Source organism: Hyperolius riggenbachi, chromosome 7 (genome assembly GCF_040937935.1).
Source record: "Hyperolius riggenbachi isolate aHypRig1 chromosome 7, aHypRig1.pri, whole genome shotgun sequence".
NCBI classification, from domain to species: Eukaryota; Metazoa; Chordata; class Amphibia; order Anura; family Hyperoliidae; genus Hyperolius; species Hyperolius riggenbachi.
Window position 1 is genome coordinate 293920828 of NC_090652.1, and position 23308 is coordinate 293944135.

Genomic DNA, 23308 nt, shown 5'->3' on the forward strand with positions numbered 1-23308 from the left:
TTGAAACTGCTACCAAAAACTATTTGTGTGCACCAGCCCTCACTATGATTTTGTGACTAAAAAAAAATAAATCCTAAAAGCCGCCTAAATATAAATCTGACATCTTTTAAAAACAGAAGGCATTTGCAGTTATTCAGCTTTATGTGAGCAAGCAGGAATACCCAGGATGCATCAGTTCTGCACTATGAATTAATCTGCAAATCATTCCTTTACTATAGAGTTGTATTAATCCATGCCTTGCACCGATGAGGGTCAATCTAGCTGAAAACAGCTCTGTGAAATGTAATAGGCTACAGGCACAGTGTACACCAGCATCTCTCTATTTACAGCTTTCAGGGACATAATGGAATGATTTGTATTGTCACTCTTACAGCTGCACTTATAAAGCTGCACACATAATTGCACACACCTTATAGGACTCACAAGGCAAGAAAATAAATGTACTTTTACTGACCTGAGGTTTATTCCATACCCTAGAAGTCAGTTGTGTCCCTCGCCGCAGCTCCTGTCCTCTCCGGGGTCCCACCGGCCGCCTGTAAGGATCGTCGTCCTCATGGGTCAGCGCCTTCTGCACACCCCCGGGAGTGTACTGCGCCTGCACAGATTACCGCACTGGCACAGTATGCTCCCGAGTAACCTGGGTGCTCACCCACGCAAGCGCTGAAGGCGCCAATCCATCGGAGGTCCCCCAGAGAGGACAGGAGCTGCACAGAGGGACACAAATGACTTCTAGGGTCATTTTTCATGTTCTGGTAAACCTTAAGAAAGCAAATTTATATGTAAATGAAAATTGAAAGTATCCACCAGAGGGAAGCATTGAGCTGTGCCTATACAGAAGTGCAAGTTTGTTTGTGAAAACTGGTAGAGCTGATCAGTAAGATGATAATTTTCGGAGTCGATGCAGATTGCTTAGAATTGGGCACGTCAGCTGTAACCAATTTGGATTGTCCCAATTCCAGCCTGCATACAAATTGCAACAAAATATCTATCAAATAGATAAATTAGCTGGTTTGTCTCTGCTGGAGACCATGCAGAAATCAAGGGAAACATGTTTACACTTGAAAGCATTGCAGCAGCCCATTTTTTATGTACATGATTGTAAATGTACATTTATAGGCAGTGCACAGAGTTTTGTGGATTGCAGGTCTGTGCTTTTTGCAATAAATACATATGTAAAATACCCGTCTCTGGCTCCTACAGTCTCAATTGTCAAGTTAAATATCGTATGTCACAAGTGTCTGTATGGATGTGACGGGTTAGGGCCTGAGCCCACTGATGCAGCTGTGTCCGCTTTTCAGTTACACATCAATGTTACAGACGCTGAAAAGCAAAACATTGGTTTGTATTTAAAATGAATTTCAACTGAAAAAAATTCTTACCTGCGCAGTAGAGCAGATACGACCTGGCTCAGCTGTTTTTGCCTTAGCCTAATGAAGAGCTGCTACTGCGCCTGCGCAGGCTCACGGTAGCTAAATCTTTCCATCACTGCTGTTCATGGAGTCGCAGTGCTGGATTGCCAGGAGGCCTCCAACCTCAAACCACACCCCCCGCCCCCCCAATGTTTTTTTTAAGTTACAGGTTTTCTTTAAAGCGGTATAAAACCCTGACATAACATTCAATAAAAACATGTTTTCCTACTTTTTGTATCCCATACGGTTATCATATTTGCATTTGTGCATTAGTATTATTCATTTAGAAATTACAAGTTCCCAAAAGTACAGTTTTTTTGCTTTATAAGCGGACTTTTTGTATTTTATTCATAACTGGTTTTATTAATTTATGTATTGAAGGCAGAAATGCTTTGAGTGCCTGTCTGTGTCCAGCAGCTTCTGCACAGTCAGAGAATGTGTCACATTCCTCACTTGATACAATTAAGTAAACACAAGATAACATTATCTAAACTTCAGATGCATCCAGATTTCTCTGCACTGAACTTTCAAGTCCTGTGTGTAACCCTTTGAATGCTGTTCAGTAAAAAAAAAAAAAAAAGCTGGTTGTATATAATATGCTGTATATAATTTTTTAGAGCAAAGAAGAAATTCTGGGTTTCATTCCTCTTAAGGTGGCGATTAATGATCCAATCTTTTTCATTAAATTTTACCATTTCTATGAAATATAAGGGAACTGCCTAAAGTATGAATTTAATATATTCACTCAGTTTACCCTTAGACTTCTTTCCCACTGAGACGTTGCGTTAGATGCCACGTTAAGGTCACATAACGTGCCCCTAACGCAACGCCTGGTGGTGTTGGACCTGGACGCTACCAAAAGCAGCTCTTAAGCAGACGTTAAAAGCAGCTCTTGGTGCGCCTGCTCTGTCGGAGGCACTGCGGAGACCACGTGAGCGGAGCTCTCCGCATCACGTGGTCCCGCCAGCCAATCAGCGGCCGCTCCTGGAAGTAAACACTGCAAGTGCAGTGAATATAAAGAAGCCATGTGCCAGGCTACATAGGGCCTCTCCCCGCCTCCTCTCCGCCCATAAAATAAAAAAAAAAACACCCATACTGAGCATGTGCAAATAGTCTAACGCGGCTTAAGCCGCTAGAACGCACAGTATGCTGCACTTCAAAAGAACGCAACGTGTAACGCAACGTGGGCACTGTGAACAGCCCATTCATTTTTCATTGCTGTGCGGTGGGCTGCGTTACAGGCTGCTCTAACGTGCGCCTGTAACGTCCCACTGTGAAAGCAGCCTTACACTACATAGATTTGGTAAGATTGGACAATAAGGATTGGATCATTAGTGTGAGATGTGCAATGCAGAGCGAGGGTTATACATCTTCCTTCCATCACCACCCACAACAATCAGACAAAGTACATTCACTGATTTTTTTTTTTTTTTTTAAATATTTTATAATGGTTTAATGCGCTCAGTCAGAGAAGAGGGTGTACCAAGTGATTGATAAAAGATCAGCAGAGTGATCCCATCTAGGGATGGTGAATAAGATTCAAATAATTCTGAGTTAATACAAGATTATGCAAATGTATGCAGGTTCAAAATAGACCAATCATATCTTACCCTAAGGCCTTATTTCCACGAGCAATTGGTAGGCAGTGAAAAGTCTCTCAAACTATCACAACTGCTTGCTGTTGCCTGGCAACTGCTCACTGCCACCTTGTTACTGCTTGCTGAGCACACAGTTCAACTGCCAGTGGAAAGAACACCTGAACTAAGAGGGATGTGGAGGCTGCCATACATTTCCTTGCAATACCAGTTGCCTGGCAGTCCTGTTGATCCTCTGCCTCTAATACTCTCAACCATAGACCCTGAACAAGCATGCAGATGTTTCTGACTGGATTAGCTACGTGCTTGCTTCAAGTGTGATCCAGACAATACTGCAGCCAAATAGATCAGCAGGGCTACTTGGCAACTGGTATTGTTTAACCTCCTTGGCGGTATGGACGAGCTCAGCTCGTCCATGACCGCCGGAGGGCGCCGCTCAGGCCTTGCTGGGCCGATTTACACAATTATTTTTTTTGTAAAACACGCAGCAAGCACTTTGCTTGCTGCGTGTTGATGATGATCGCCGTCGATGCGCCACTACCAGCCGCATAACGGCGCCCCTCCCCCGCCGAGACCCCTGCGCAGCCTGGCCAATCAGTGCCAGGCACCGCTGAGGGGTGGATCAGGACCTCGTCTGACATCATGACGTCTGACGTCATCGCGATCATCGTCATGGCGACGGGGTAAGCCCTAAAGGAAATCCCGTTCAGAACGGGATTTCCTTACGTGGGTACGCGCCGGCGGCGATCGAGCGGACGCAGCAGGGAGGGGGGCATCATGTAGCTAACGCTAGCTACATGATTTTTAAAAAAAAAAAATTTAAAACTGCTGCGCTACCACCCTGGCGCAGTTAATAGAAGGCCAGGGTCGTTAAAAGGAAATAAATATGGCAGTCTCCATATCCTTCTCGCTTCAGGTGTCTTTTAAGCTCCATTCAATTCATCTATTTTCAAGGTGCATAATTCTGCATCAACTCAGAATTATTTGTTTAATATCCAAGTCTCCACCACCCAGGAAGCAGAAGAAGCAGTTAGCAAAAGCTAACTACCTGCTGTTAACCTCCTGAGCGGTATGGACGAGCTCAGCTCGTCCATCACCGCCGGAGGCTGCCGCTCAGGCCCTGCTGGGCCGATTTTCTTCAAATAAAGTGCAGCACACGCAGCCGGCACTTTGCCAGCCGCGTGTGCTGCCTGATCGCCGCCGCTTTGCGGCGATTCGCCGCGAGCAGCGGCGAAAGAGGGTCCCCCCAGCCGCCTGAGCCCAGCGTAGCCGGAACAAAAAGTTCCGGCCAGCGCTAAGGGCTGGATCGGAGTCGGCTGACGTCCATGACGTCACTCCGCTCGTCGCTATGGCGACGATCTAAGCAAAACAAGGAAGGCCGCTCATTGCGGCCTTCCTTGTTTATTCTGGGCGCCGGAGGCGATCGGAAGAACGCCTCCGGAGCGCCCTCTAGTGGGCTTTCATGCAGCCAACTTTCAGTTGGCTGCATGAAATAGTTTTTTTTTAATTAAAAAAAAACCCTCCCGCAGCCTCCCTGGCGATCTCAATAGAACGCCGGGGAGGTTAAAGGGACACTGAGCAGTAACTTAAAATAGCCAAATAAAGTTACCTGGGGTTTACTGCAGCCCCTGGTAGCTTTTGAGGTCCCTGTGCATCCTCCCCCTCACTTTAACGGAGTTGCCGGAGGATGAATTGCACGTACACAGAACACTTATCGCAACAGGCAAGTGAGACAAGTAGCGCATGCACAGTGGCGCACAACGTTAAAGTCACCGCTTTAATGGACCCACCGGAGGCAGAACAGAGGGAGCACGGAGGAAGCCCCAGGTAAGTTAATTTGGCCATTTTAAGTTACTGCTTAGAGTCTCTTTAACCAATCAGCTGCCAGCTAATTGATGACTAGTGGCTTTGATTTGCTAGCCACCTCTTCCTGGCTGATGAAGAGTTGCATATGTACCAAATTTTCAGTGTATCAATGCTGTACAAATAGGCGACACGTGTGGCCAAAAGTCTTTCAGTACTTCTAAAAATTGTGCAATATGCAACCCTACATGTCTACACACTGAGCAGATAAACGTAGCTAAGTCTGACTTAACGATTAATACCCAGTGATTCCAGGACAGCTGGTAGACATTTTACCCTAACAATCTGCTAGGTTGGGCCTCAGGAGACGTAATCACATGGCTGTGACGATCCTAACAGAGACTTGCACATCACTTACATTTGATAGGGTGCTTTATTTTGTACTTCTTTGAATAGCGGTTTGTGATCATGTGATCAAAAGTCTCACATCTGTTTCCTGCGCAGGGAAATAGTGGAAGTAAAAGTAAGACATGATGGTAATCAGATAATTGAATGTACAAATTCATATCGCTCCAGGAATTCAAGCTAATTTTATGTATAACAAATGGAACGGATCAGCACAATGTGTTACTTTACTCGATCAATGGGGTACAAGGTCCGTTAGAGAAATTGAGTCCGGTCCATTATTATCTTTATGTGGATGAGCTGCTTCGGGTCTTTCTTTTTGTTGAATTCTTGAATCTGTCACAAGAACCAGCCCAGGGTTCTGGCCATCAGAGCTGCTCTTATGTGGCACGACTCATGGGCAAGCATTTCATCATGTGACAGTTTGTAAGGCTCTGATTTGCTGAGATCACTGCTTTAGCCCACCTGATACATAATCAAGACCATCAAATCAGAACCTACCACATGATCACCATGATTTTCTTTGAGTCCTGAACCCAAGGCAATCCGAAGGTAAAAAAAAAAACAAAAAACTGATACTGGTACCTAAGAAGAGGGAAGTTTCAGGATCCTCCAGAGGCTTCCTACATCCTCCTCCAGACCACCACCGCTGCCTGGAATTGTGACTGTGCTCCTCTTCATGCACGAGTGCAGCCATGCTACACCCGTGCAAGTACACCTGCCCACGCACGTGCATGAAGAAGAGTGCAGTCATTGTAAGTAACTGATAAGCTCTTGTTGGATTTCTTTTGGGGGTTTGTGCACGGCAATGGTGGGGGCCAGGAGGATGTGGTAGATTTCTGCAGGATCCAGCGGCTTCCTTCTTCTTAGGCAAGTATCTGTTTTGTTTTAACCTTAAGGCTCACTTTGGGTACACAGGTTTACTGATGATACAGTACGATAATGGGGGTGTGAGCCACGACTGTATTTTCCTGTGTCACGGCCGGGCAATCAGTCGTGTTTCTGTGCTTTGTGTAGAAGGCCACCGTTTCCCTGTTACAGTTCCATTCAGGATGGGTCGGTCCAGGAAGCGGAGCACTGGCCAGTCTGGTGCAGCTTCCAGTTCCAGGAGGGTGATGCGGTTCGTGTGGGACATGCTCAGAAAGCTGCTGGGCACATACAGGGTGATCTGCGGCCCTCGGGCGGGCCAGTATCTGCCAACATTAAAACCGTTTATCCACACCTGTCCCTGGGAGGAGAACAACAATAATGAGCCAGAGAACAACAATTTAAGTGTATTTGTTTATATCATTTTACAATAAAATGCTATCCGAGGCTAAGTTAAGAGTTATGTAACTGGGGTGAAATTAATATCCATTCATCTACTTATATCACACTGGTATATTTATTTAAAGTGAACCTACAAGGACACATAAGTGATCTCGCACTGCTGAAGAGCCACTATGGTGAAAATATTGACATACTGCCACGTATAGAACAGCAGCAGAGTGAATTCCTAAGGCTCGGAGCACACTTTGCAGAACTGCATGCTCCCAGCCTCAGCATAACTTACACAGAGAAAAAAATTGAATAAACTGATGTGTATGTAGGGCAGGCCTGCAGAATAACTTGTTCTCCGATGGTATGTAAACCCAAAGAACCTTACAAAGTCCCCGAGCCAAAACTCGGGTACCCATAATTAGATACTTACCTAAAGAGAGGGAAGCCTCAGGATCCTTTTGAGGCTTCCCTCCCTGCTGTGTTGTGCCCAGCTCTGAGCACAGCCCCCCAGAAGATTAGTGACAATGCCTTATCACCAATCCTAACAGGGCCGCGCAGCTCTTCCTGTTACAACGTGGCTGCGCAATAGCTGACCCAGCCCACCCGCACATGTGCAGTAAGCCAAAACTGAGGGCTCCATCCAGGGGTCTAGTCCTGGGAAAAGAAGTGAGTGGACTCAGAGAACTTACGCGCGGCGTGCCAAAAAATGGGCGTGGTCATGGGTGGGGCCAAATATACATGACCTTAGCAGTGATGTAAAAGGTCTGCCGAGGAAGTTTGAGCTCTGCTGTAGTGTATCCCCCCAAAATAGATATAATCTGACAGCATTTCACCAAAAAGACACATAATCTGGTAGAAGTTCCTCCAAAATACAGATAATATGGCAGTGGTTCCCCCAAAATAGACAATGTGGCAGCAGCAGTTCCACCAACATACACATAATTAGGAAGCAGTTCCCCAAAATACGCGAAACCTGGCAGCGGATCACCCAAAATACACGTAACACCCAAAATACATATAATCTGGCAGCAGTGGTCCCCCAAACAAACACAATATGGCAGCATTTCCCCAAAATACATATAATCTGGCAGCAGTGGTCCCCCAAACATACACATAATCTGGCAGCAGCCGTTACCCTAACATACACATAATCTGGCAGCTGTTCCCCAAAATACACGTAATCTGGCAGCAGCCGTTCCCCTAACATACACATAATCTGGCAGCTGTGCCCCAAAACACATAACAGCGGTTCCACAAAAATGCAGATAATCTGACAGCAGTTCCCCCAAAATAGGTACCCCCAGCATAGGTAGCCAGGTCTATAGGTGTCCCCAGTATAAGTAGCCATGAGTATAGTAGTCCCCAGTATATGTAGCCAGGGGTATATGTGCCCAGTATATGTAGCCAGTGGGATATGTCCCCAGTATATGTAGGCAGGGGTATATGTGCCCAGTATATGTAGCTAGGGGTATATATGCCCAGTATATGTAGCTAGGGGTATATATGCCCAGTATATGTAGCCAGGGGTATATGTGCCTAGCATATGTAGCCAGGGGTATATGTGCCCAGTATATGTAGCTAGGGGTATATATGCCCAGTATATGTAGCCAGGGGTATATGTGCCTAGCATATGTAGCCAGGGGTATATGTGCCCAGTATATGTAGCCAGGGGTATATGTGCCTAGCATATGTAGCCAGGGGTATATGTAGCCAGTGGGATATGTCCCCAGTATATATAGCCAGGGGTATATGTGCCCAGTATATATAGCCAGGGGTATATGTGCCCAGTATATATAGCCAGGGGTATATGTGCCCAGTATATATAGCCAGGGGTATATGTGCCCAGTATATATAGCCAGGGGTATATGTGCCCAGTATATATAGGCAGGGGTATATATGCCCAGTATATGTAGCTAGGGGTATATATGCCCAGTATATGTAGCCAGGGGTATATGTGCCCAGTATATGTAGCCAGGGGTATATGTGCCTAGCATATGTAGTCAGGGGTATATGTGCCCAGTATATGTAGCCAGTGGGATATGTCCCCAGTATATGTGCCCAGTATATATAGCCAGGGGTATATGTGCCCAGTATATATAGGCAGGGGTATATGTGCCCAGTATATGTAGCCAGAGGTATATGTGCCCAGTATATATAGGCAGGGGTATATGTGCCCAGTATATGTAGGCAGGGGGTATATGTGCCCAGTATATGTAGCTAAGGGTATATATGCCTAGTATATGTAGGCAGGGGTATATGTGCACAGGTAGCCAGGTGTGCCATCAGCAGGAGGGGAGCAGCGCAGAGAAGGAGAGCTATGGGGACAACAGGGATGGGTGGACATCTCCCCCCCCCCCCATCCCTCACCTTCGTGCTCCCCTTCCTGCCTCTCCCCTCCAGTGTTTTGAAGTGTCGGGCCCGGCGGCGAAAGTGGGCGGAGACTTACCGCTTTCCAGTTGCAAGGGACGCTCCGCTCTGTTTGCGGCTATCTGGTCTTCTAGCCGCACACAGAGCGGAGCGTCCCTTGCGGCCGGAAGAAGGCGGAAAGTCTCCGCCCACTTTCGCCGCCGGGCCCGACACTTCAAAACACTGGAGGGGAGAGGCAGGAAGGGGAGCACGAAGGTGAGGGATGGGGGGGGGGGGGGGAGATGTCCGCCCATCCCCGCTGTCCCCATAGCTCTCCTTCTCTGCTCTGCTCCCCTCCACACAAGCCAGGGTGAACGGCGTCCACGCTGAAGAAAAAGTGGGTGGACGCCGTTCACCCGTGTCCACGCAGGACTCGACCCCTGGCTCCATCCATGGTACTGCGCATGTGCGGGCTTGGCAGCGCTCTGCAACAGGGGACTTTACAGCAGTGTGGGGAGCCTCAGTAGGATCCTGAGGCTTCCCTCTTTTAAGGTATCTATCTGGTTTTGATTCCAAACTTCGCTTGGGATCACTTTAAAGTGGGATAAAACTGGCAAAACATTTAAGTTAAAAGTGTTTTCCTACTTTTTAATTACCGATACAGTTACCATATTTGCTTTTGTGCACAAGTAATATTGTCTCTCTACAAATGCCCAAAGTACAGTTTATCTGCTCTGAAAGCTGCCATTGAAGTTTATTGCATAGCTGCTGTATTTATATATTAAAATCTATCTGGTGATTACTTTTCAGCTCAGTACAGCTCAATTCAGGCGGTTCGCAAATGTTTTCTAAATTTATCCAACGAAGGAATGTAAACAAAAGATATTATCACTTCTTCAGATGCAGCCAAAACATGATCACTGAAGCAAGGAGCTTCCCATTGAAGAACAAAGTGCTGTGTTAACTGTTTGAATGCTGTTCTGCTACAAATTTAGAGTTTGCTACCACTTGCGTCCGGGTTCAGCTGCTGGAGAGTTCAGTCAATCATGTGTGACCAAGAGTAACACACAAAGTAGGAAAATAAACAGTTGCTAGGCTATATAATCCAGCACTCCAACATTACAGGGAGTGCAGAATTATTAGGCAAGTTGTATTTTTGAGGAATCATTTTATTATTGAACAACAACCATGTTCTCAATGAACCCAAAAAACTCATTAATATCAAAGCTGAATATTTTTGAAAGTAGTTTTTAGTTTGTTTTTAGTTTTAGCTATTTTAGGGGGATATCTGTGTGTGCAGGTGACTATTACTGTGCATAATTATTAGGCAACTTAACAAAAAACAAATATATACCCATTTCAATTATTTATTTTTACCAGTGAAACCAATATAACATCTCAACATTCACAAATATACATTTCTGACATTCAAAAACAAATCAGTGACCAATATAGCCACCTTTCTTTGCAAGGACACTCAAAAGCCTGCCATCCATGGATTCTGTCAGTGTTTTGATCTGTTCACCATCAGCATTGCGTACAGCAGCAACCACAGCCTCCCAGACACTGTTCAGAGAGGTGTACTGTTTTCCCTCCTTGTAAATCTCACATTTTATGATGGACCACAGGTTCTCAATGGTGTTCAGATCAGGTGAACAAGGAGGCCATGTCATTAGTTTTTCTTCTTTTATACCCTTTCTTGCCAGCCACGCTGTGGAGTACTTGGACGCGTGTGATGGAGCATTGTCCTGCATGAAAATCATGTTTTTCTTGAAGGATGCAGACTTCGTTCTGTACCACTGCTTTAAGAAGGTGTCTTCCAGAAACTGGCAGTAGGACTGGGAGTTGAGCTTGACTCCATCCTCAACCCGAAAAGGCCCCACAAGCTCATCTTTGATGATACCAGCCCAAACCAGTACTCCACCTCCACCTTGCTGGCGTCTGAGTCGGACTGGAGCTCTCTGCCCTTTACCAATCCAGCCACGGGTCCATCCATCTGGCCCATCAAGACTCACTCTCATTTCATCAGTCCATAAAACCTTAGAAAAATCAGTCTTGAGATATTTCTTGGCCCAGTCTTGACGTTTCAGCTTGTGTCTTGTTCAGTGGTGGTCGTCTTTCAGCCTTCCTTACCTTGGCCATGTCTCTGAGTATTGCACACCTTGTGCTTTTGGGCACTCCAGTGATGTTGCAGCTCTGAAATATGGCCAAACTGGTGGCAAGTGGCATCTTGGCAGCTGCACGCTTGACTTTTCTCAGTTCATGGGCAGTTATTTTGCGCCTTGGTTTTTCCACACGCTTCTTGCGACCCTATTGACTATTTTGAATGAAACGCTTGATTGTTCGATGATCACGCTTCAGAAGCTTTGCAATTTTAAGAGTGCTGCATCTCTCTGCAAGATATCTCACTATTTTTGACTTTTCTGAGCCTGTCAAGTCCTTCTTTTGACCCATTTTGCCAAAGGAAAGGAAGTTGCCTAATAATTATGCACACCTGATATAGGGTGTTGATGTCATTAGACCACACCCCTTCTCATTACAGAGATGCACCTCACCTAATATGCTTAATTGGTAGTAGGCTTTCAAGCCTATACAGCTTGGAGTAAGACAACATGCATAAAGAGGATGATGTGGTCAAAATACTCATTTGCCTAATAATTCTGCACTCCCTGTATTGTAGAAACATGCATGTACATGAGAAGGCGGGACTTGTAGCTCACACAGGAAGTACATGGTAAGCAATGGTAAGACCTCAATGTGCTAACAGAAAACTACCAGACAAGACAGGTCTTAAAGAGAACCTGTACTGAGTAAAAATATTTAAAATAAACACGAGGTAACTTCAAATGAACATTACATAGTTACCTTGCCATCAGTTCCTCTCAGAAGCTCACTATTTTCTTCTGACAATGATCCTTTCCAGTTCTGACAACATTTTGTCAGATCTGAAATATATCAGTTGCTGTCAGTAAAATATCAGTTGCTGTCAGTTATAGCTGAGAGGAAAACTGATGTACCAGGTAATGTCCATGTTTCCCTATGGCTCAAGTGGGCGATGTTACAGTTTAACTGTGTGCTGACCAGGAAGCGGTTATGGGTAATGGCCATTTTCAAAATAGAGGATGGAGAATTCCCTTGATCACAGTGAACAAACAGGACGCGGGACAGGAGAAAGACACTGAGGAGTAGACTCCATGGAAGGTAAGTATGACTTGTGTATGCTTATTTTGAATTTTCAGTTCAGGTTTATGGTTTGGTGCACAACTGCAGGCAAACAGAGTTCCACTATGGGCATTTCACTATGAAAACTTCTGTTGCAAAGGTAAACTTTACAATTTACGGTAAACTATGTGGTGAGAATTTGGGTTGGGTTGGGCTTCAGTAATGGGAATAGCTGTTCTGTTGCCCATTTGTTTCTCATCAGGTAATCAGATCCCATCCCTGACATGTGCTTCTTTACCTTTGTCCAGTTGGGAAGTTTGAGGAACGTGTCCCCCACTGCGCTGGTTGTGAAGGTTCCGCTGTAGAAAACTGGACCCGTTCCAGTGTCTGCCTCTGGCGACTTCCATATATGGTTGTCCGGGGTGTGTGGCCAGCCTTTTGCGATTGGTCCATCTAGATCGAGAGGGTATACCACCCAATCTCTGAGGACATCTCCACCCAGGGTCAGGTTCCCCAACAAGCCCTAGGAAAAAGGGGCAATAGTATGGCATTAAATATCCAAACTACTCCGCACACAGGCTGATGACTGTGCAACCTGCAGCAGCACTACAGTAACCAATGAATCATCATTGCTCTGAGAGTTTTCATCTGATAAAAGAGACACTGAAGCCTTTAGCATTAATGCCCTACCTGAAACGCTGCCTCTCGGCGGCTGAACTCTCAATTAATACCCCCGAAATCCCCGGGGGAAGATTTGGGGATTGCTTCCAGGTAGAGGCAGAGCTTTGTGCAATAGCGCTGCCTCTACTCCCGTCAATCTGTGCTGATCGCCGCCTCTCCCCGCCCCTCTCGGTCTTCTTTCACCAAGAGGGGCGGGGAGAGGTAGCGATGTGCACAGGAGGCAGAGCTACAGCCCAAACCTCTGCCTCCCCCGGGCAGCAAAATCCACGACTTGGAAAGTTTTTTGCCCCAGGATTTCGGGGGTTTTAATTGCGAGTTCAGCCACATGAACATGCAGTGTTTCAGGTAGGGCATTAATGCTAAAGAAGACTTTGAAGGAAAAACTTTTTTTTTTTTTGAGGCTTCAGAGTCTCACTAAAGCTGGCCACTAACGGTCCAATTTCTAGCAAAAAATCGTTTGAGCGATCAGAAATTCTGATCGGATTGGTTGTAAATAATCTCCATTGGTGGGCACAATTGATTACGAACGATTATAAAAATCCGATTGGATTTTGGTCAAACCAAAATTTGGATTTTCTAGTTGGTTGTGATAGATAGGAAGCAAAGATTGGTTCATTGATGGTGTAGTGATTTTTCTTCCGATCAGAATTATCTGATCGCTTGAATGATTTTTGGATAGAAACTGGATCGTTAGTGGCCACCTTAAGATTGGATAGCTTCCATGTAAAACAGAAATTTTAAGGTGGCCATACACTGGCAGATGGCCTCCCAATGTGCCCAAAAGAGAGACCCCTCTCTAAAAATCTGATCAGAGGGGAGTCAATTCCTGCCACACTGCAAATATATTTTTAATAGATTCTAAGCTCGAAATCTATTAAAGATCTACAGAACCACCACAGGGCTGGCTGCTGGCTCACCAGGTCTCCCCCAAAAGTGTTCCCCAGGGCCCTGCTTGCAGCAGATTGCACTCACCAGGTTGGCCAATGCTCTCCCTCCTGTATCCTTCCGTCTCCATCCCAGCCCGCTGCCTGTTCTCCCTGACCTGCATTCTGCGGAGTTTCAGTGTAAATGGGGCTGGTTAGTGTACTGGTTAAGAGTTCTGCCTTTGACATGGGAGACCAGGGTTTGAATCCTGGCTAGAGTCAGTACCTATTCAGTAAGGCGTTCAAGGCAAGAATTCCTAACACTGCAGGGTGGCCTCTTGAACTGCACTTAGCGGCTACAGCTCTTGAGTGCTTTGAGTCCGACAGGAGAAAAGTGCTATACAAATGGTTGGATTATAATTATTATTATACTCTGCATCAATTTGGAATTATTTCCACCTTACCGACCATCCCTACTTGCTGCAGGTGTAATTTGCTGCACAGTGAAGCATCCAGTGATACTAAAGGGGATTTTTTTTTTAACCTCCTTGGCGGTAACCCCGAGTCCGGCTCAGGGTGGAAAAAAAAGAAGCCAGGAGCGGTAAGCCCAAGCCTGACTTGGGGTAGTTGCCGGGAGGTATGGGGAAGCAGTGTGGCAATGTTTCTAACTCGCCTCCCCTGTGATCCAGATGCATTCTTCTTCTGGTTCTCCGAGGCTCTGCATCTCTCAGATGAGATTAGTGTTGGGCGAACACCTAGATGTTCGGGTTCGGGCCGAACATGGCCGCGATGTTCGGGTGTTTGAGCCGAACTCCGAACATAATGGAAGTCAATGGGGACCCGAACTTTTGTGCTTTGTAAAGCCTCCTTACATGCTACATACCCCAAATTTACAGGGTATGTGCACCTTGGGAGTGGGTACAAGAGGAAAAAAAATTAGCAAAAAGAGCTTATAGTTTTTGAGAAAATCGATTTTAAAGTTTCAAAGGGAAAACTGTCTTTTAAATGCGGGAAATGTCTGTTTTCTTTGCACAGGTAACATGCTTTTTGTCGGCATGCAGTCATAAATGTAATACATATAAGAGGTTCCAGGAAAAGGGACCGGTAACGCTAACCCAGCAGCAGCACACGTGATGGAACAGGAGGAGGGTGGCGCAGGAGGAGAAGGCCACGCTTTGAGACACAACAACCCAGGCCTTGCATGAGGACAAGAAGCGTGCGGATAGCAATTTGCGTTTTGTCGCCATGCAGTCATAAATTTAATACAGATGAGAGGTTCAATAAACACGGACCGGAAACGCTAACCCATCACAGATGTTCATTGTTCATGTTACTTGGTTGGGGTCCGGGAGTGTTGCGTAGTCGTTTCCACCGTAGATTTTACCAATTTTGGACCCCTGTAACTCTGGTTTGCAGAGATGTAGGGACCCCATCTTTGGAATCCAAGTCTAACAATATGTCTTCTACCTGCATGAGACATTTCGTGAAATTCAGACGTTGCTAACGGCCATAGCTGAGATTTATGTACGTCACCATCACTACCATTGAAATAGCCCAAATAAACAGGTTTTTGTGACCCTAGGCTATGACCTCTTTGGCCTAGGGGCCCGAAACTCACCAGTCATGTTCCCCCTAAGGGTCCCTACAATGCTAGAAAATTTGGTACTGCTGAGCCATTGCCCTTTGAAAAGATGTGAGATTTTGGAAAGTGAAATAGGGAGGCAATGAAAGTCTATGGGGGATTTTACCAATTTTGGACCCCTGTAACTCTGGTTTGCAGAGATGTAGGGACCCCATCTTTGGAATCCAAGTCTAACAATATGTCTTCTACCTGCATGAGACATTTCGTGAAATTCAGACGTTGCTAACGGCCATGGCTGAGATTTATGTACGTCACCATCACTACCATTGAAATAACCCAAATAAACAGGTTTTTGTGACCCTAGGCTATGACCTCTTTGGCCTAGGGGCCCGAAACTCACCAGTCATGTTCCCCCTTAAGGGTCCCTACAATGCTAGAAAATTTGCCACTGCTGATCAATTGCCCTTTGAAAAGATGTGAGATTTTGGAACTGTAAATAGGAGGCCCAATGAAAGCCTATAGGGGATTTTACCAATTTTGGACCCCTGTAACTCTGGTTTGCAGAGATGTAGGGACCCCATCTTTGGAATCCAAGTCTAACAATATGTCTTCTACCTGCATGAGACATTTCGTGAAATTCAGACGTTGCTAACGGCCATGGCTGAGATTTATGTACGTCACCATCATTACCATTGAAATAGCCCAAATAAACAGGTTTTTGTGACCCTAGGCTATGACCTCTTCGGCCTAGGACTGCATTGAACGCGACCCACGCATTGTGCGCATTCTGGACAACACCAATTACTGGGTTTATACCCTTCTGGATCTACGGTACAAACACAATGTTCCAAAACTGCTTGAAGAAAGAGTCCGACAGGTCAAAATGGAAGAATACCAGCAGGCCCTTGTGGAGACTTTAGAGAGGAGATTGACATCCTCCCCCTCCTCTAGCCAGTTGTTCGCCGACAGACTGACTTCCGCAAACCCAGGACGACCAGGAGGGCAGCAAACAACACAAGCCGCAGCTAGTGCCCAAAAGGGAATGGTATCGGCAGTGTCCTTGGAGTGGGAAAATTTTCTGACACCCATGCAGCAGCACACAGAACAGCAAGCGTGCAGATCCACCTCCAACACCGATCGCCTGGAGAAGATGGTCAAGGACTACATGTCAGATGGCATAGCTGTGTTGAACAATCCATCTGCACCCTTCAACTATTGGGTATCGAAGCTAGACACCTGGCACAAACTGGCAATGTACGCAATAAAGGTGCTGGCTTGCCCGGCAGCCAGCGTTATGTCGGAAACGCTGTTTCAGTGCTGCCGGAGGCATTGTCACAGATCGGCGTATCCGCCTCTCCACAGAAAATGCAGACCGTCTGACTCAAATTAAAATGAATCAATCCTGGATTGGAAACGACTACGCAACACTCCCGGACCCCAACCAAGTAACATGAACAATGAACATCTGTGATGGGTTAGCGTTTCCGGTCCCTGTTTATTGAACCTCTCATCTGTATTACATTTATGACTGCATGGCGACAAAACGCAAATTGCTATCCGCACGCTTCTTGTCCTCATGCAAGGCCTGGGTTGTTGTGTCTCAAAGCGTGGCCTTCTCCTCCTGCGCCACCCTCCTCCTGTTCCATCACGTGTGCTGCTGCTGGGTTAGCGTTACCGGTCCCTTTTCCTGGAACCTCTTAAATGTATTACATTTATGACTGCATGCCGACAAAAAGCATGTTACCTGTGCAAAGAAAACAGACATTTCCCGCATTTAAAAGACAGTTTTCCCTTTGAAACTTTAAAATCGATTTTCTCAAAAACTATAAGCTCTTTTTGCTAATTTTTTTTCCTCTTGTACCCACTCCCAAGGTGCACATACCCTGTAAATTTGGGGTATGTAGCATATAAGGAGGCTTTACAAAGCACGAAAGTTCGGGTCCCCATTGACTTCCATTATGTTTGGAGTTCGGCTCGAACACCCGAACATCGCGGCCATGTTCGGCCCGAACCCGAACATCTAGATGTTCGCCCAACACTACACATGACCCGTTCGGCCAATCACAGCGCTAGCCGAACGTTCGGGTAACGTTCGGCCATGCGCTGTTAGTTCGGCCATATGGCCGAACAGTTTGGCTGAACACCATCAGGTGTTCGGCCGAACATCACCCGAACAGGGTGATGTTCTGCAGAACCCGAACAGTGGCGAACACTGTTCGCCCAACACTAGATGAGATCACCGTTTGCTGTTGTGATGACAGACGGTGACCTCACCATAGTGATACAGCGTCACCTGGAGGACGGAGGCAGAATGGCAGAGCTGGATCCCAGGGAGGAGAGTCTCTGCATGGGGCTGCCGCAGATCTCACTGCTGCGATTTTGTTTCCTGCTTTTAAGATCTAAAAGCATGTGAAAAAATTGTACCACTTTTAGACCCTAAAATCCAGAAATAATCATACCGCCAGGGGGGTTAAGGCACATCTGAACTGAGAGGGATAAGGGGGCTGCCATATTTATTTACTTTCAAACAATGCTAATTACCTGGCTGTCTTCCTGAAGTCTGACTGGATTAGCTGTATGCTTATTTCAGGTGTGTGATTCATATACTACTGCAGCCAAAGGCCAGCAGAACAGCCAGGTAACTAGTATTGATAAAGGAAATAAATATGGCAGCCTCCATATCCCTCTCAGTTCAGATGCCCTTTAACAAAAGCGCTGTCATCAGTGCACATAAGTGTGTACAGAGCGGAAGCAATGTGACGTCACTCATTTACCTTGAAGTCGCTCAGGTCACTCCCAAAATTGATCCTGCCCATATTTTCCACCAGGACATCCAGCCATTCTCCTGTGCTTCCGGTCACATTGACCTCCGGTATGCCGTCTCTCTCCAGCACCCCATAGAATCGCTGTGCAGACGGGAGGGAACACAAAGACACAGGTTAGAAGCAGGACAGGGACGGTCAGCTTGTTCACATTATGAATCGCAAAGCGCTATCGCAAGCACTGAGCGATATATTGCCATTTTTTTAATCGCATTTCCTTGCTTTTTCAGAGGTTTTTTTTATTTCACTTCCTGATGTCAGTCAGGAAGTTAACTCTTTCACCCGGAAATGAATAACTACAATCTATTTATTTATGAAAGCGCTCGGGAAATCGCTATACAAAGCGTTTTTTTTCAAGTTCTTAGCGATTTCCCCATACCTTCCATTATAGGCAAATCGCCCTGAAAATGGTACAAATCGCCCCGTTGCCATTTTGTGTGGCCCTTGAGCATAAAAGGATTATGGTTAAATGGGACTCTAGGCAAGCAACATCAATGAGCTTATCCTCAATGGTCTCCTGGCTTTTTTAGTAAGATTTGTTGGGGCTAGCATAAACTTGAACCCTAGACTCTCTCCAGGCACCTGCCTAAGGTGCCTTGTGGATGATCCGGTTCTGCCCTTGAGAGATTCAAATGTGCATGATTGTAAACAGTAAAGGGAAGTAGGAAGTAGACAGCATCATGACGCTGCAGCCAGGAACTCTGAAAGCAGGGCTCCGCCCACCACTCCACCTGGGCCACAATGTTGCTGGACACAGCTTACGGACTTTGAAGGGAGGAGTTCCGAGAGGGTCTCCTGACAACCATGAGTTGGGTGATATGCTTGCTTAACGCTTATATCTTGTAAGTGCATTTTAATCCTTTTTTAAGTTCATCTAATATACATTAATGCATCATAGAGTGCTCCCGCTTTATCTTTCTCTAGAATGTTCCTTTTCCCACAAGTCATGGAGCCTGCTGATCGGAGTCACAGGGTCTCTGCTCCAGCCGAGTGGAAGGTCCTGAGCTCACTGTCATACTATGGAAAGTGTTGAAGGTTCACCTGTCACATGCCGGCACAAATCCTGGCTTCTGGTGCCACAGCAAGGGCCTGTGTACCACATGACACCAGCGCATAGCACATGTAGTGACATTGCCAGGAGTCGTGCCAGCTGAATTGCTCTTCAAGTCCACAGTTTCACTTCCCGTATGAAAGAGACCTAAGTCACGCCAAGAACAAGCATGCAGCCAATGGAGTCATAACGCTCAATTGGGTTCTTGGCTGCAGGCAGAGGCTCAGCCAAAGCAAACAAGTCGATACGCACACCCACATAAATCAAACATTCAACACACACACACACACACACACACGTCAATATATATATATATGCACACACACACACACACACACCAAACAGTCAATACACAAATACACACAACAAACAGTCAATACACACACACACACAGTCAATATACACACACACACACACACACACACACACACACACAACAGTCAATACACACACACCAAAAAGTTAATACACAAACACACAAAACAAACAGTCAACACACACACATTAAACAAAACAGAAACACACACACACACACACACACACACACACACACACACACAGAATCATTACAAATATGTAAATGAACTATAGGTTCTGTTTTAGCAAAGACTCGTGGTTACCCCGCCAACAGAGACGTATGCCCGGTCATGGACGCCGTTGAACGGTGCTGAAAGTGGCGTGAGGACGGGGATCTCGGCTGGCATGCGGGTCCGGTACAGAACAAACCCAAACACCTGGGAGACAACAGGAAGCACATTAGAGAAGGGTTATTATCAGAGACGCACATGGCCTGCAGATCACCCACACACCAGCCTTACCTGCTTCACATCCTCAAAGCTAATGGGGTCTTGTGTCACAAAGGGGTCCCCCTTAGAGAATATATCCAGAACATCCACAAGAGCAGCAACCTGCATACATAAATAGCTGTGAGGGCTCCGGGTGATCACTGCATGGCCAGGGAGTAACAGTCAGCTAACACTTACCTTATTCACAGACACTAAACCATAGTAATACTTCTGAGTCGGGGGAGGGAAGGGTCCTTCTGGTACCGGCTGGAACTGTGAAGAAAAAACAAAGTTGGTTGGCCATAGGAAGCTTATGGTGCCCATACATGGTACAATTTTTTCATTTTTTTTCCGATTAGATTATTTTGTTCGATTTTTCCATTAGATTGAATATAAAGATTTTTCCAACATGTCCAATCAGATTTTTATTGAAAAAATGGGATAATCGATTCTTTTTTTCTTGATCGAAAAAAGGATCTTTTCAACTTTCATTCAATTCGATCATTTTGGTAAAAAAAACCCGGGAAAAATCGAATGTTTTAATTGTACCGTGTATGGGTACCATTAGACATAACTATCTAATTCATAGCTGTCTAACTTCATAGTCAGGGGTGTGTCTAGCATCAGATTTTTTGTGGGGGTGGCAAAGCATCAATGTCCTGGCTTGGGGCGGAGTAAATTCCAAACAAGAGGCGGGCCTGCCAGATGAGGGGGATTGACACACAAAATTGGCCGGCAAGTGAGTGCGGTTCAGTGGCCACATCCGGCCCTCAGACCGCCACTTGGACAGCCCTGATCTAAACAATGCTGCCTGACTTCTGCACCGATGCTTTGCCTTTAATACTTTAAAGCGGGATTGTCACCATAAAAATCCAATTTCAACAGCAACTGGTCTGAGTGTATTAAGTGATAAAGATGCTAATCCTGCATTCAAAAAGTTTCCTGCGGTTATGGTTTAGAGTTATCACATACTTTAGGAGCACTGGCCCTTTAATAGTCAGTGCCAAACAGTTGAATGCTGGGGGTTCTTTTTATCTATAATATATTCCTCCTCCTCCATTTATTTCCCTGCCTAGCTGCTTATCTGAAACACGATCCTCTGCTCACTTGTGTTTACAAGCAACGCTGAGGTGACTCAGTGATTGGAGGATAAGACAGTGCAGTTCCTTGCGGTCCTCCGTTAAGCGGCTGTGTGACGTGACCAGGGGGCCTTCTGCGCAAGGGAAGTTGGCCCAGGCTGACGTCACTCAGTCAGACTGAGCCCAACTGAGCCATCTACCGGGGTTTCGTTGCTGCTACACGGAGGATTCCGGGCTTACTGTGTGAGGCACCCGTGATGACACCGAGGGACACAGCAATGCTTATAGGGCCGGAGGAAGCCCCGGGAAAGTAAAAAACAGTCTTTGTATTGATCTCTGGGTCTCTTTAAGCATAAGTAGTGAAAGGTGTGCCCCCAGTATAGATAATGAGAGCCGTCCCTAAGTATAAGTACTTCCCCCCCAGTACAAACACCCATGAAGCATCCTTCAGTATTGTGGTGGAGTAGGAGGGAGGAGGTCGCAGCCAAAGCGCCCATGGTGCTGGTGCGCTCATGGCACTAGCTATGTCTGTACCACTCTAGATACGCCTCCGGGTCTAAAAACATCTTCTTGGAGAAAAGTATACGTGAAATGGCCCTGAATCATCTCCTGCCAAAGCTCCTTTTGCTTTTCGAGCGGTCCCATCAGTTTATAAAGAAAAGCTAAACAATTTCCACTAGTCCGGCGAGTTGCAATATACTGAGACATCGCACTGCTGCAGGCATTTCTGTGCATTGCCCCATTCAGTGTAATGAATGGAGTTATTGATGTCACGGTGGGTGGTCGTACATCGTGGTACAACACAAGCTTCTCCTAGTCTGACCACACCCAATCTCTGGGATCGGTAACCATAGAGAAGCATCACATTTACACCAGGGAATACTAGGAAACAACGTAGAGGAAGTATCACCTTACTAATCACAGAACGTATTGCCAGCAGTTTATCTGTGGGGTCGCCGGCTTCAGTCAGAGGGGCGTCATAATCATAGCTGGTTGTAATCGGCTTGAACGTTTTCTTGAAGTCGGCTCCTGAAGAGCAAATCAGAGTTACTACTTTATTTCAGCACTCATGGATAGGGGACTATATACTTTTACTTTCTTTCAGAGTAAAATGAGATAGATTACTTTTCTCCTATGTTGCTGTCACTTACAGTAAGTAGTAGAAATCTGACATTACCGACAAATTTTGGACTAGCCCATCTTCTCATGGTGGTTCTCAGGGTTTTCTTTATTTTTAAAAGCACTTAGTGAATGTCAGTTGCTCCGTCCAACTGCCAAAAAAGTGTGCAGCGAGGAGGGAGGCTGGCCAGCATCTTTGTATAAATCTTTTCCAGGGAATGTCTTTATATAGACTAAAGGCCATGCTGAGAATCCCCCATGAAGAGATGAACTAACCCAAAACCTGTTGGTAATGTCAGATTTCTACCACCTACTGTAAGTGACAGCAACATAGGAGAAAAGTAATGTATGGCTCATTTTACTCTGGAAGAAATGTACTTCTTATATGTATGGTGTTTTAAATTTGAAGGTTTTCGCAACAGCTCCTCTTTTTAGTGAGCAACTGTGGTTACCAATAATGCATCACAACTGAATATGCAAATGATCTATTTATACCCCTAAAGCCCCGCTTCCAAGGCCTAGAGGACAAACTGAAGAGCCTTGTAAAAGAAATAAGCAATTATATTCATTACATTATTTACACTACAGTCCCTCTTTTTGAAACAAAACAAAATCTCTCAATATATAGTAATATCCTCTTTACACTCTTCATTTTAAGAAACACAACTTGTACACATCTGGCCATCTAGGTTAGGCAGAGAGCTTTTTCTTTCATTCATAAGTTCAACAAAGCAGATACTCATTTCACCACCAGATGGCAGACTTGCCCTTTACATCCAAGAATCTGTCTACATACAGTATATTGCTGACTAGGGATGTGCTTTTAGCCTCATCTACACGGGTAGATGAGGCTGCGATCGCCTCTTCCGCGTCCCCGCGCGTGCCCGCCGCGTCCCTGCTTGCTGCGCGTGCGCCGCATTCGATTCCCCGCTCGTCCCCGCCTATCTTCCGCTCGATTCAACAACAACAACAAATACCATTTGTAGAGCGCTTTTCTCCTGTGGGACTCAAAGCGCATAAGCATGGCTCAGGCCATCGTGGTACAGAGGAAGAATTTTATAAGTGGAAATGCCAGGCTAAACAGGTGGCTTTTCAGTCTGGATTTGAATAGCTCCAATGATGGTGCTGTCTTTACTGGGTGTGGCAGGGAGTTCCAAAGAGTAGGGGCAGCATGACAGAAGGCTCTGTCTCCAGATTTTTTGAGGTGTACTCTGGGAGTGACCAGGTTTAAGAACTTGCTGATCTGAGGTTGTGAGAGGTGTGGTGCAGCTTCAGCAAGTCCTTCATGTATCCAGGGCCCAGATTGTGCAGGGATTTGAATGTCAGCAGTCCAATCTTGAAGAGTA

The 23308-nt window shown here is 45.8% G+C and overlaps 1 protein-coding gene across 4 annotated transcripts in view; it reads right to left on the minus strand.

Annotated features, from left to right (window-relative positions):
• Positions 1–5221: 5221 nt before the first annotated feature.
• GLB1L (galactosidase beta 1 like) overlaps positions 5222–23308 on the minus strand; it is a 110611-nt gene continuing 92524 nt past the window's right edge. For all 4 annotated transcript variants that reach the window (XM_068245976.1, XM_068245977.1, XM_068245975.1 and 1 more), the window contains 7 exons: positions 21754–21872; positions 19963–20037; positions 19798–19887; positions 19600–19713; positions 17881–18012; positions 12279–12503; positions 5222–6440 (listed from right to left, as the gene is read on the minus strand). In XM_068245976.1, the coding sequence (XP_068102077.1) occupies positions 6189–6440; positions 12279–12503; positions 17881–18012; positions 19600–19713; positions 19798–19887; positions 19963–20037; positions 21754–21872 (1007 nt within the window). In that variant the 3' untranslated portion in view covers positions 5222–6188. The remainder of the gene's footprint in view (positions 6441–12278; positions 12504–17880; positions 18013–19599; positions 19714–19797; positions 19888–19962; positions 20038–21753; positions 21873–23308) is intronic.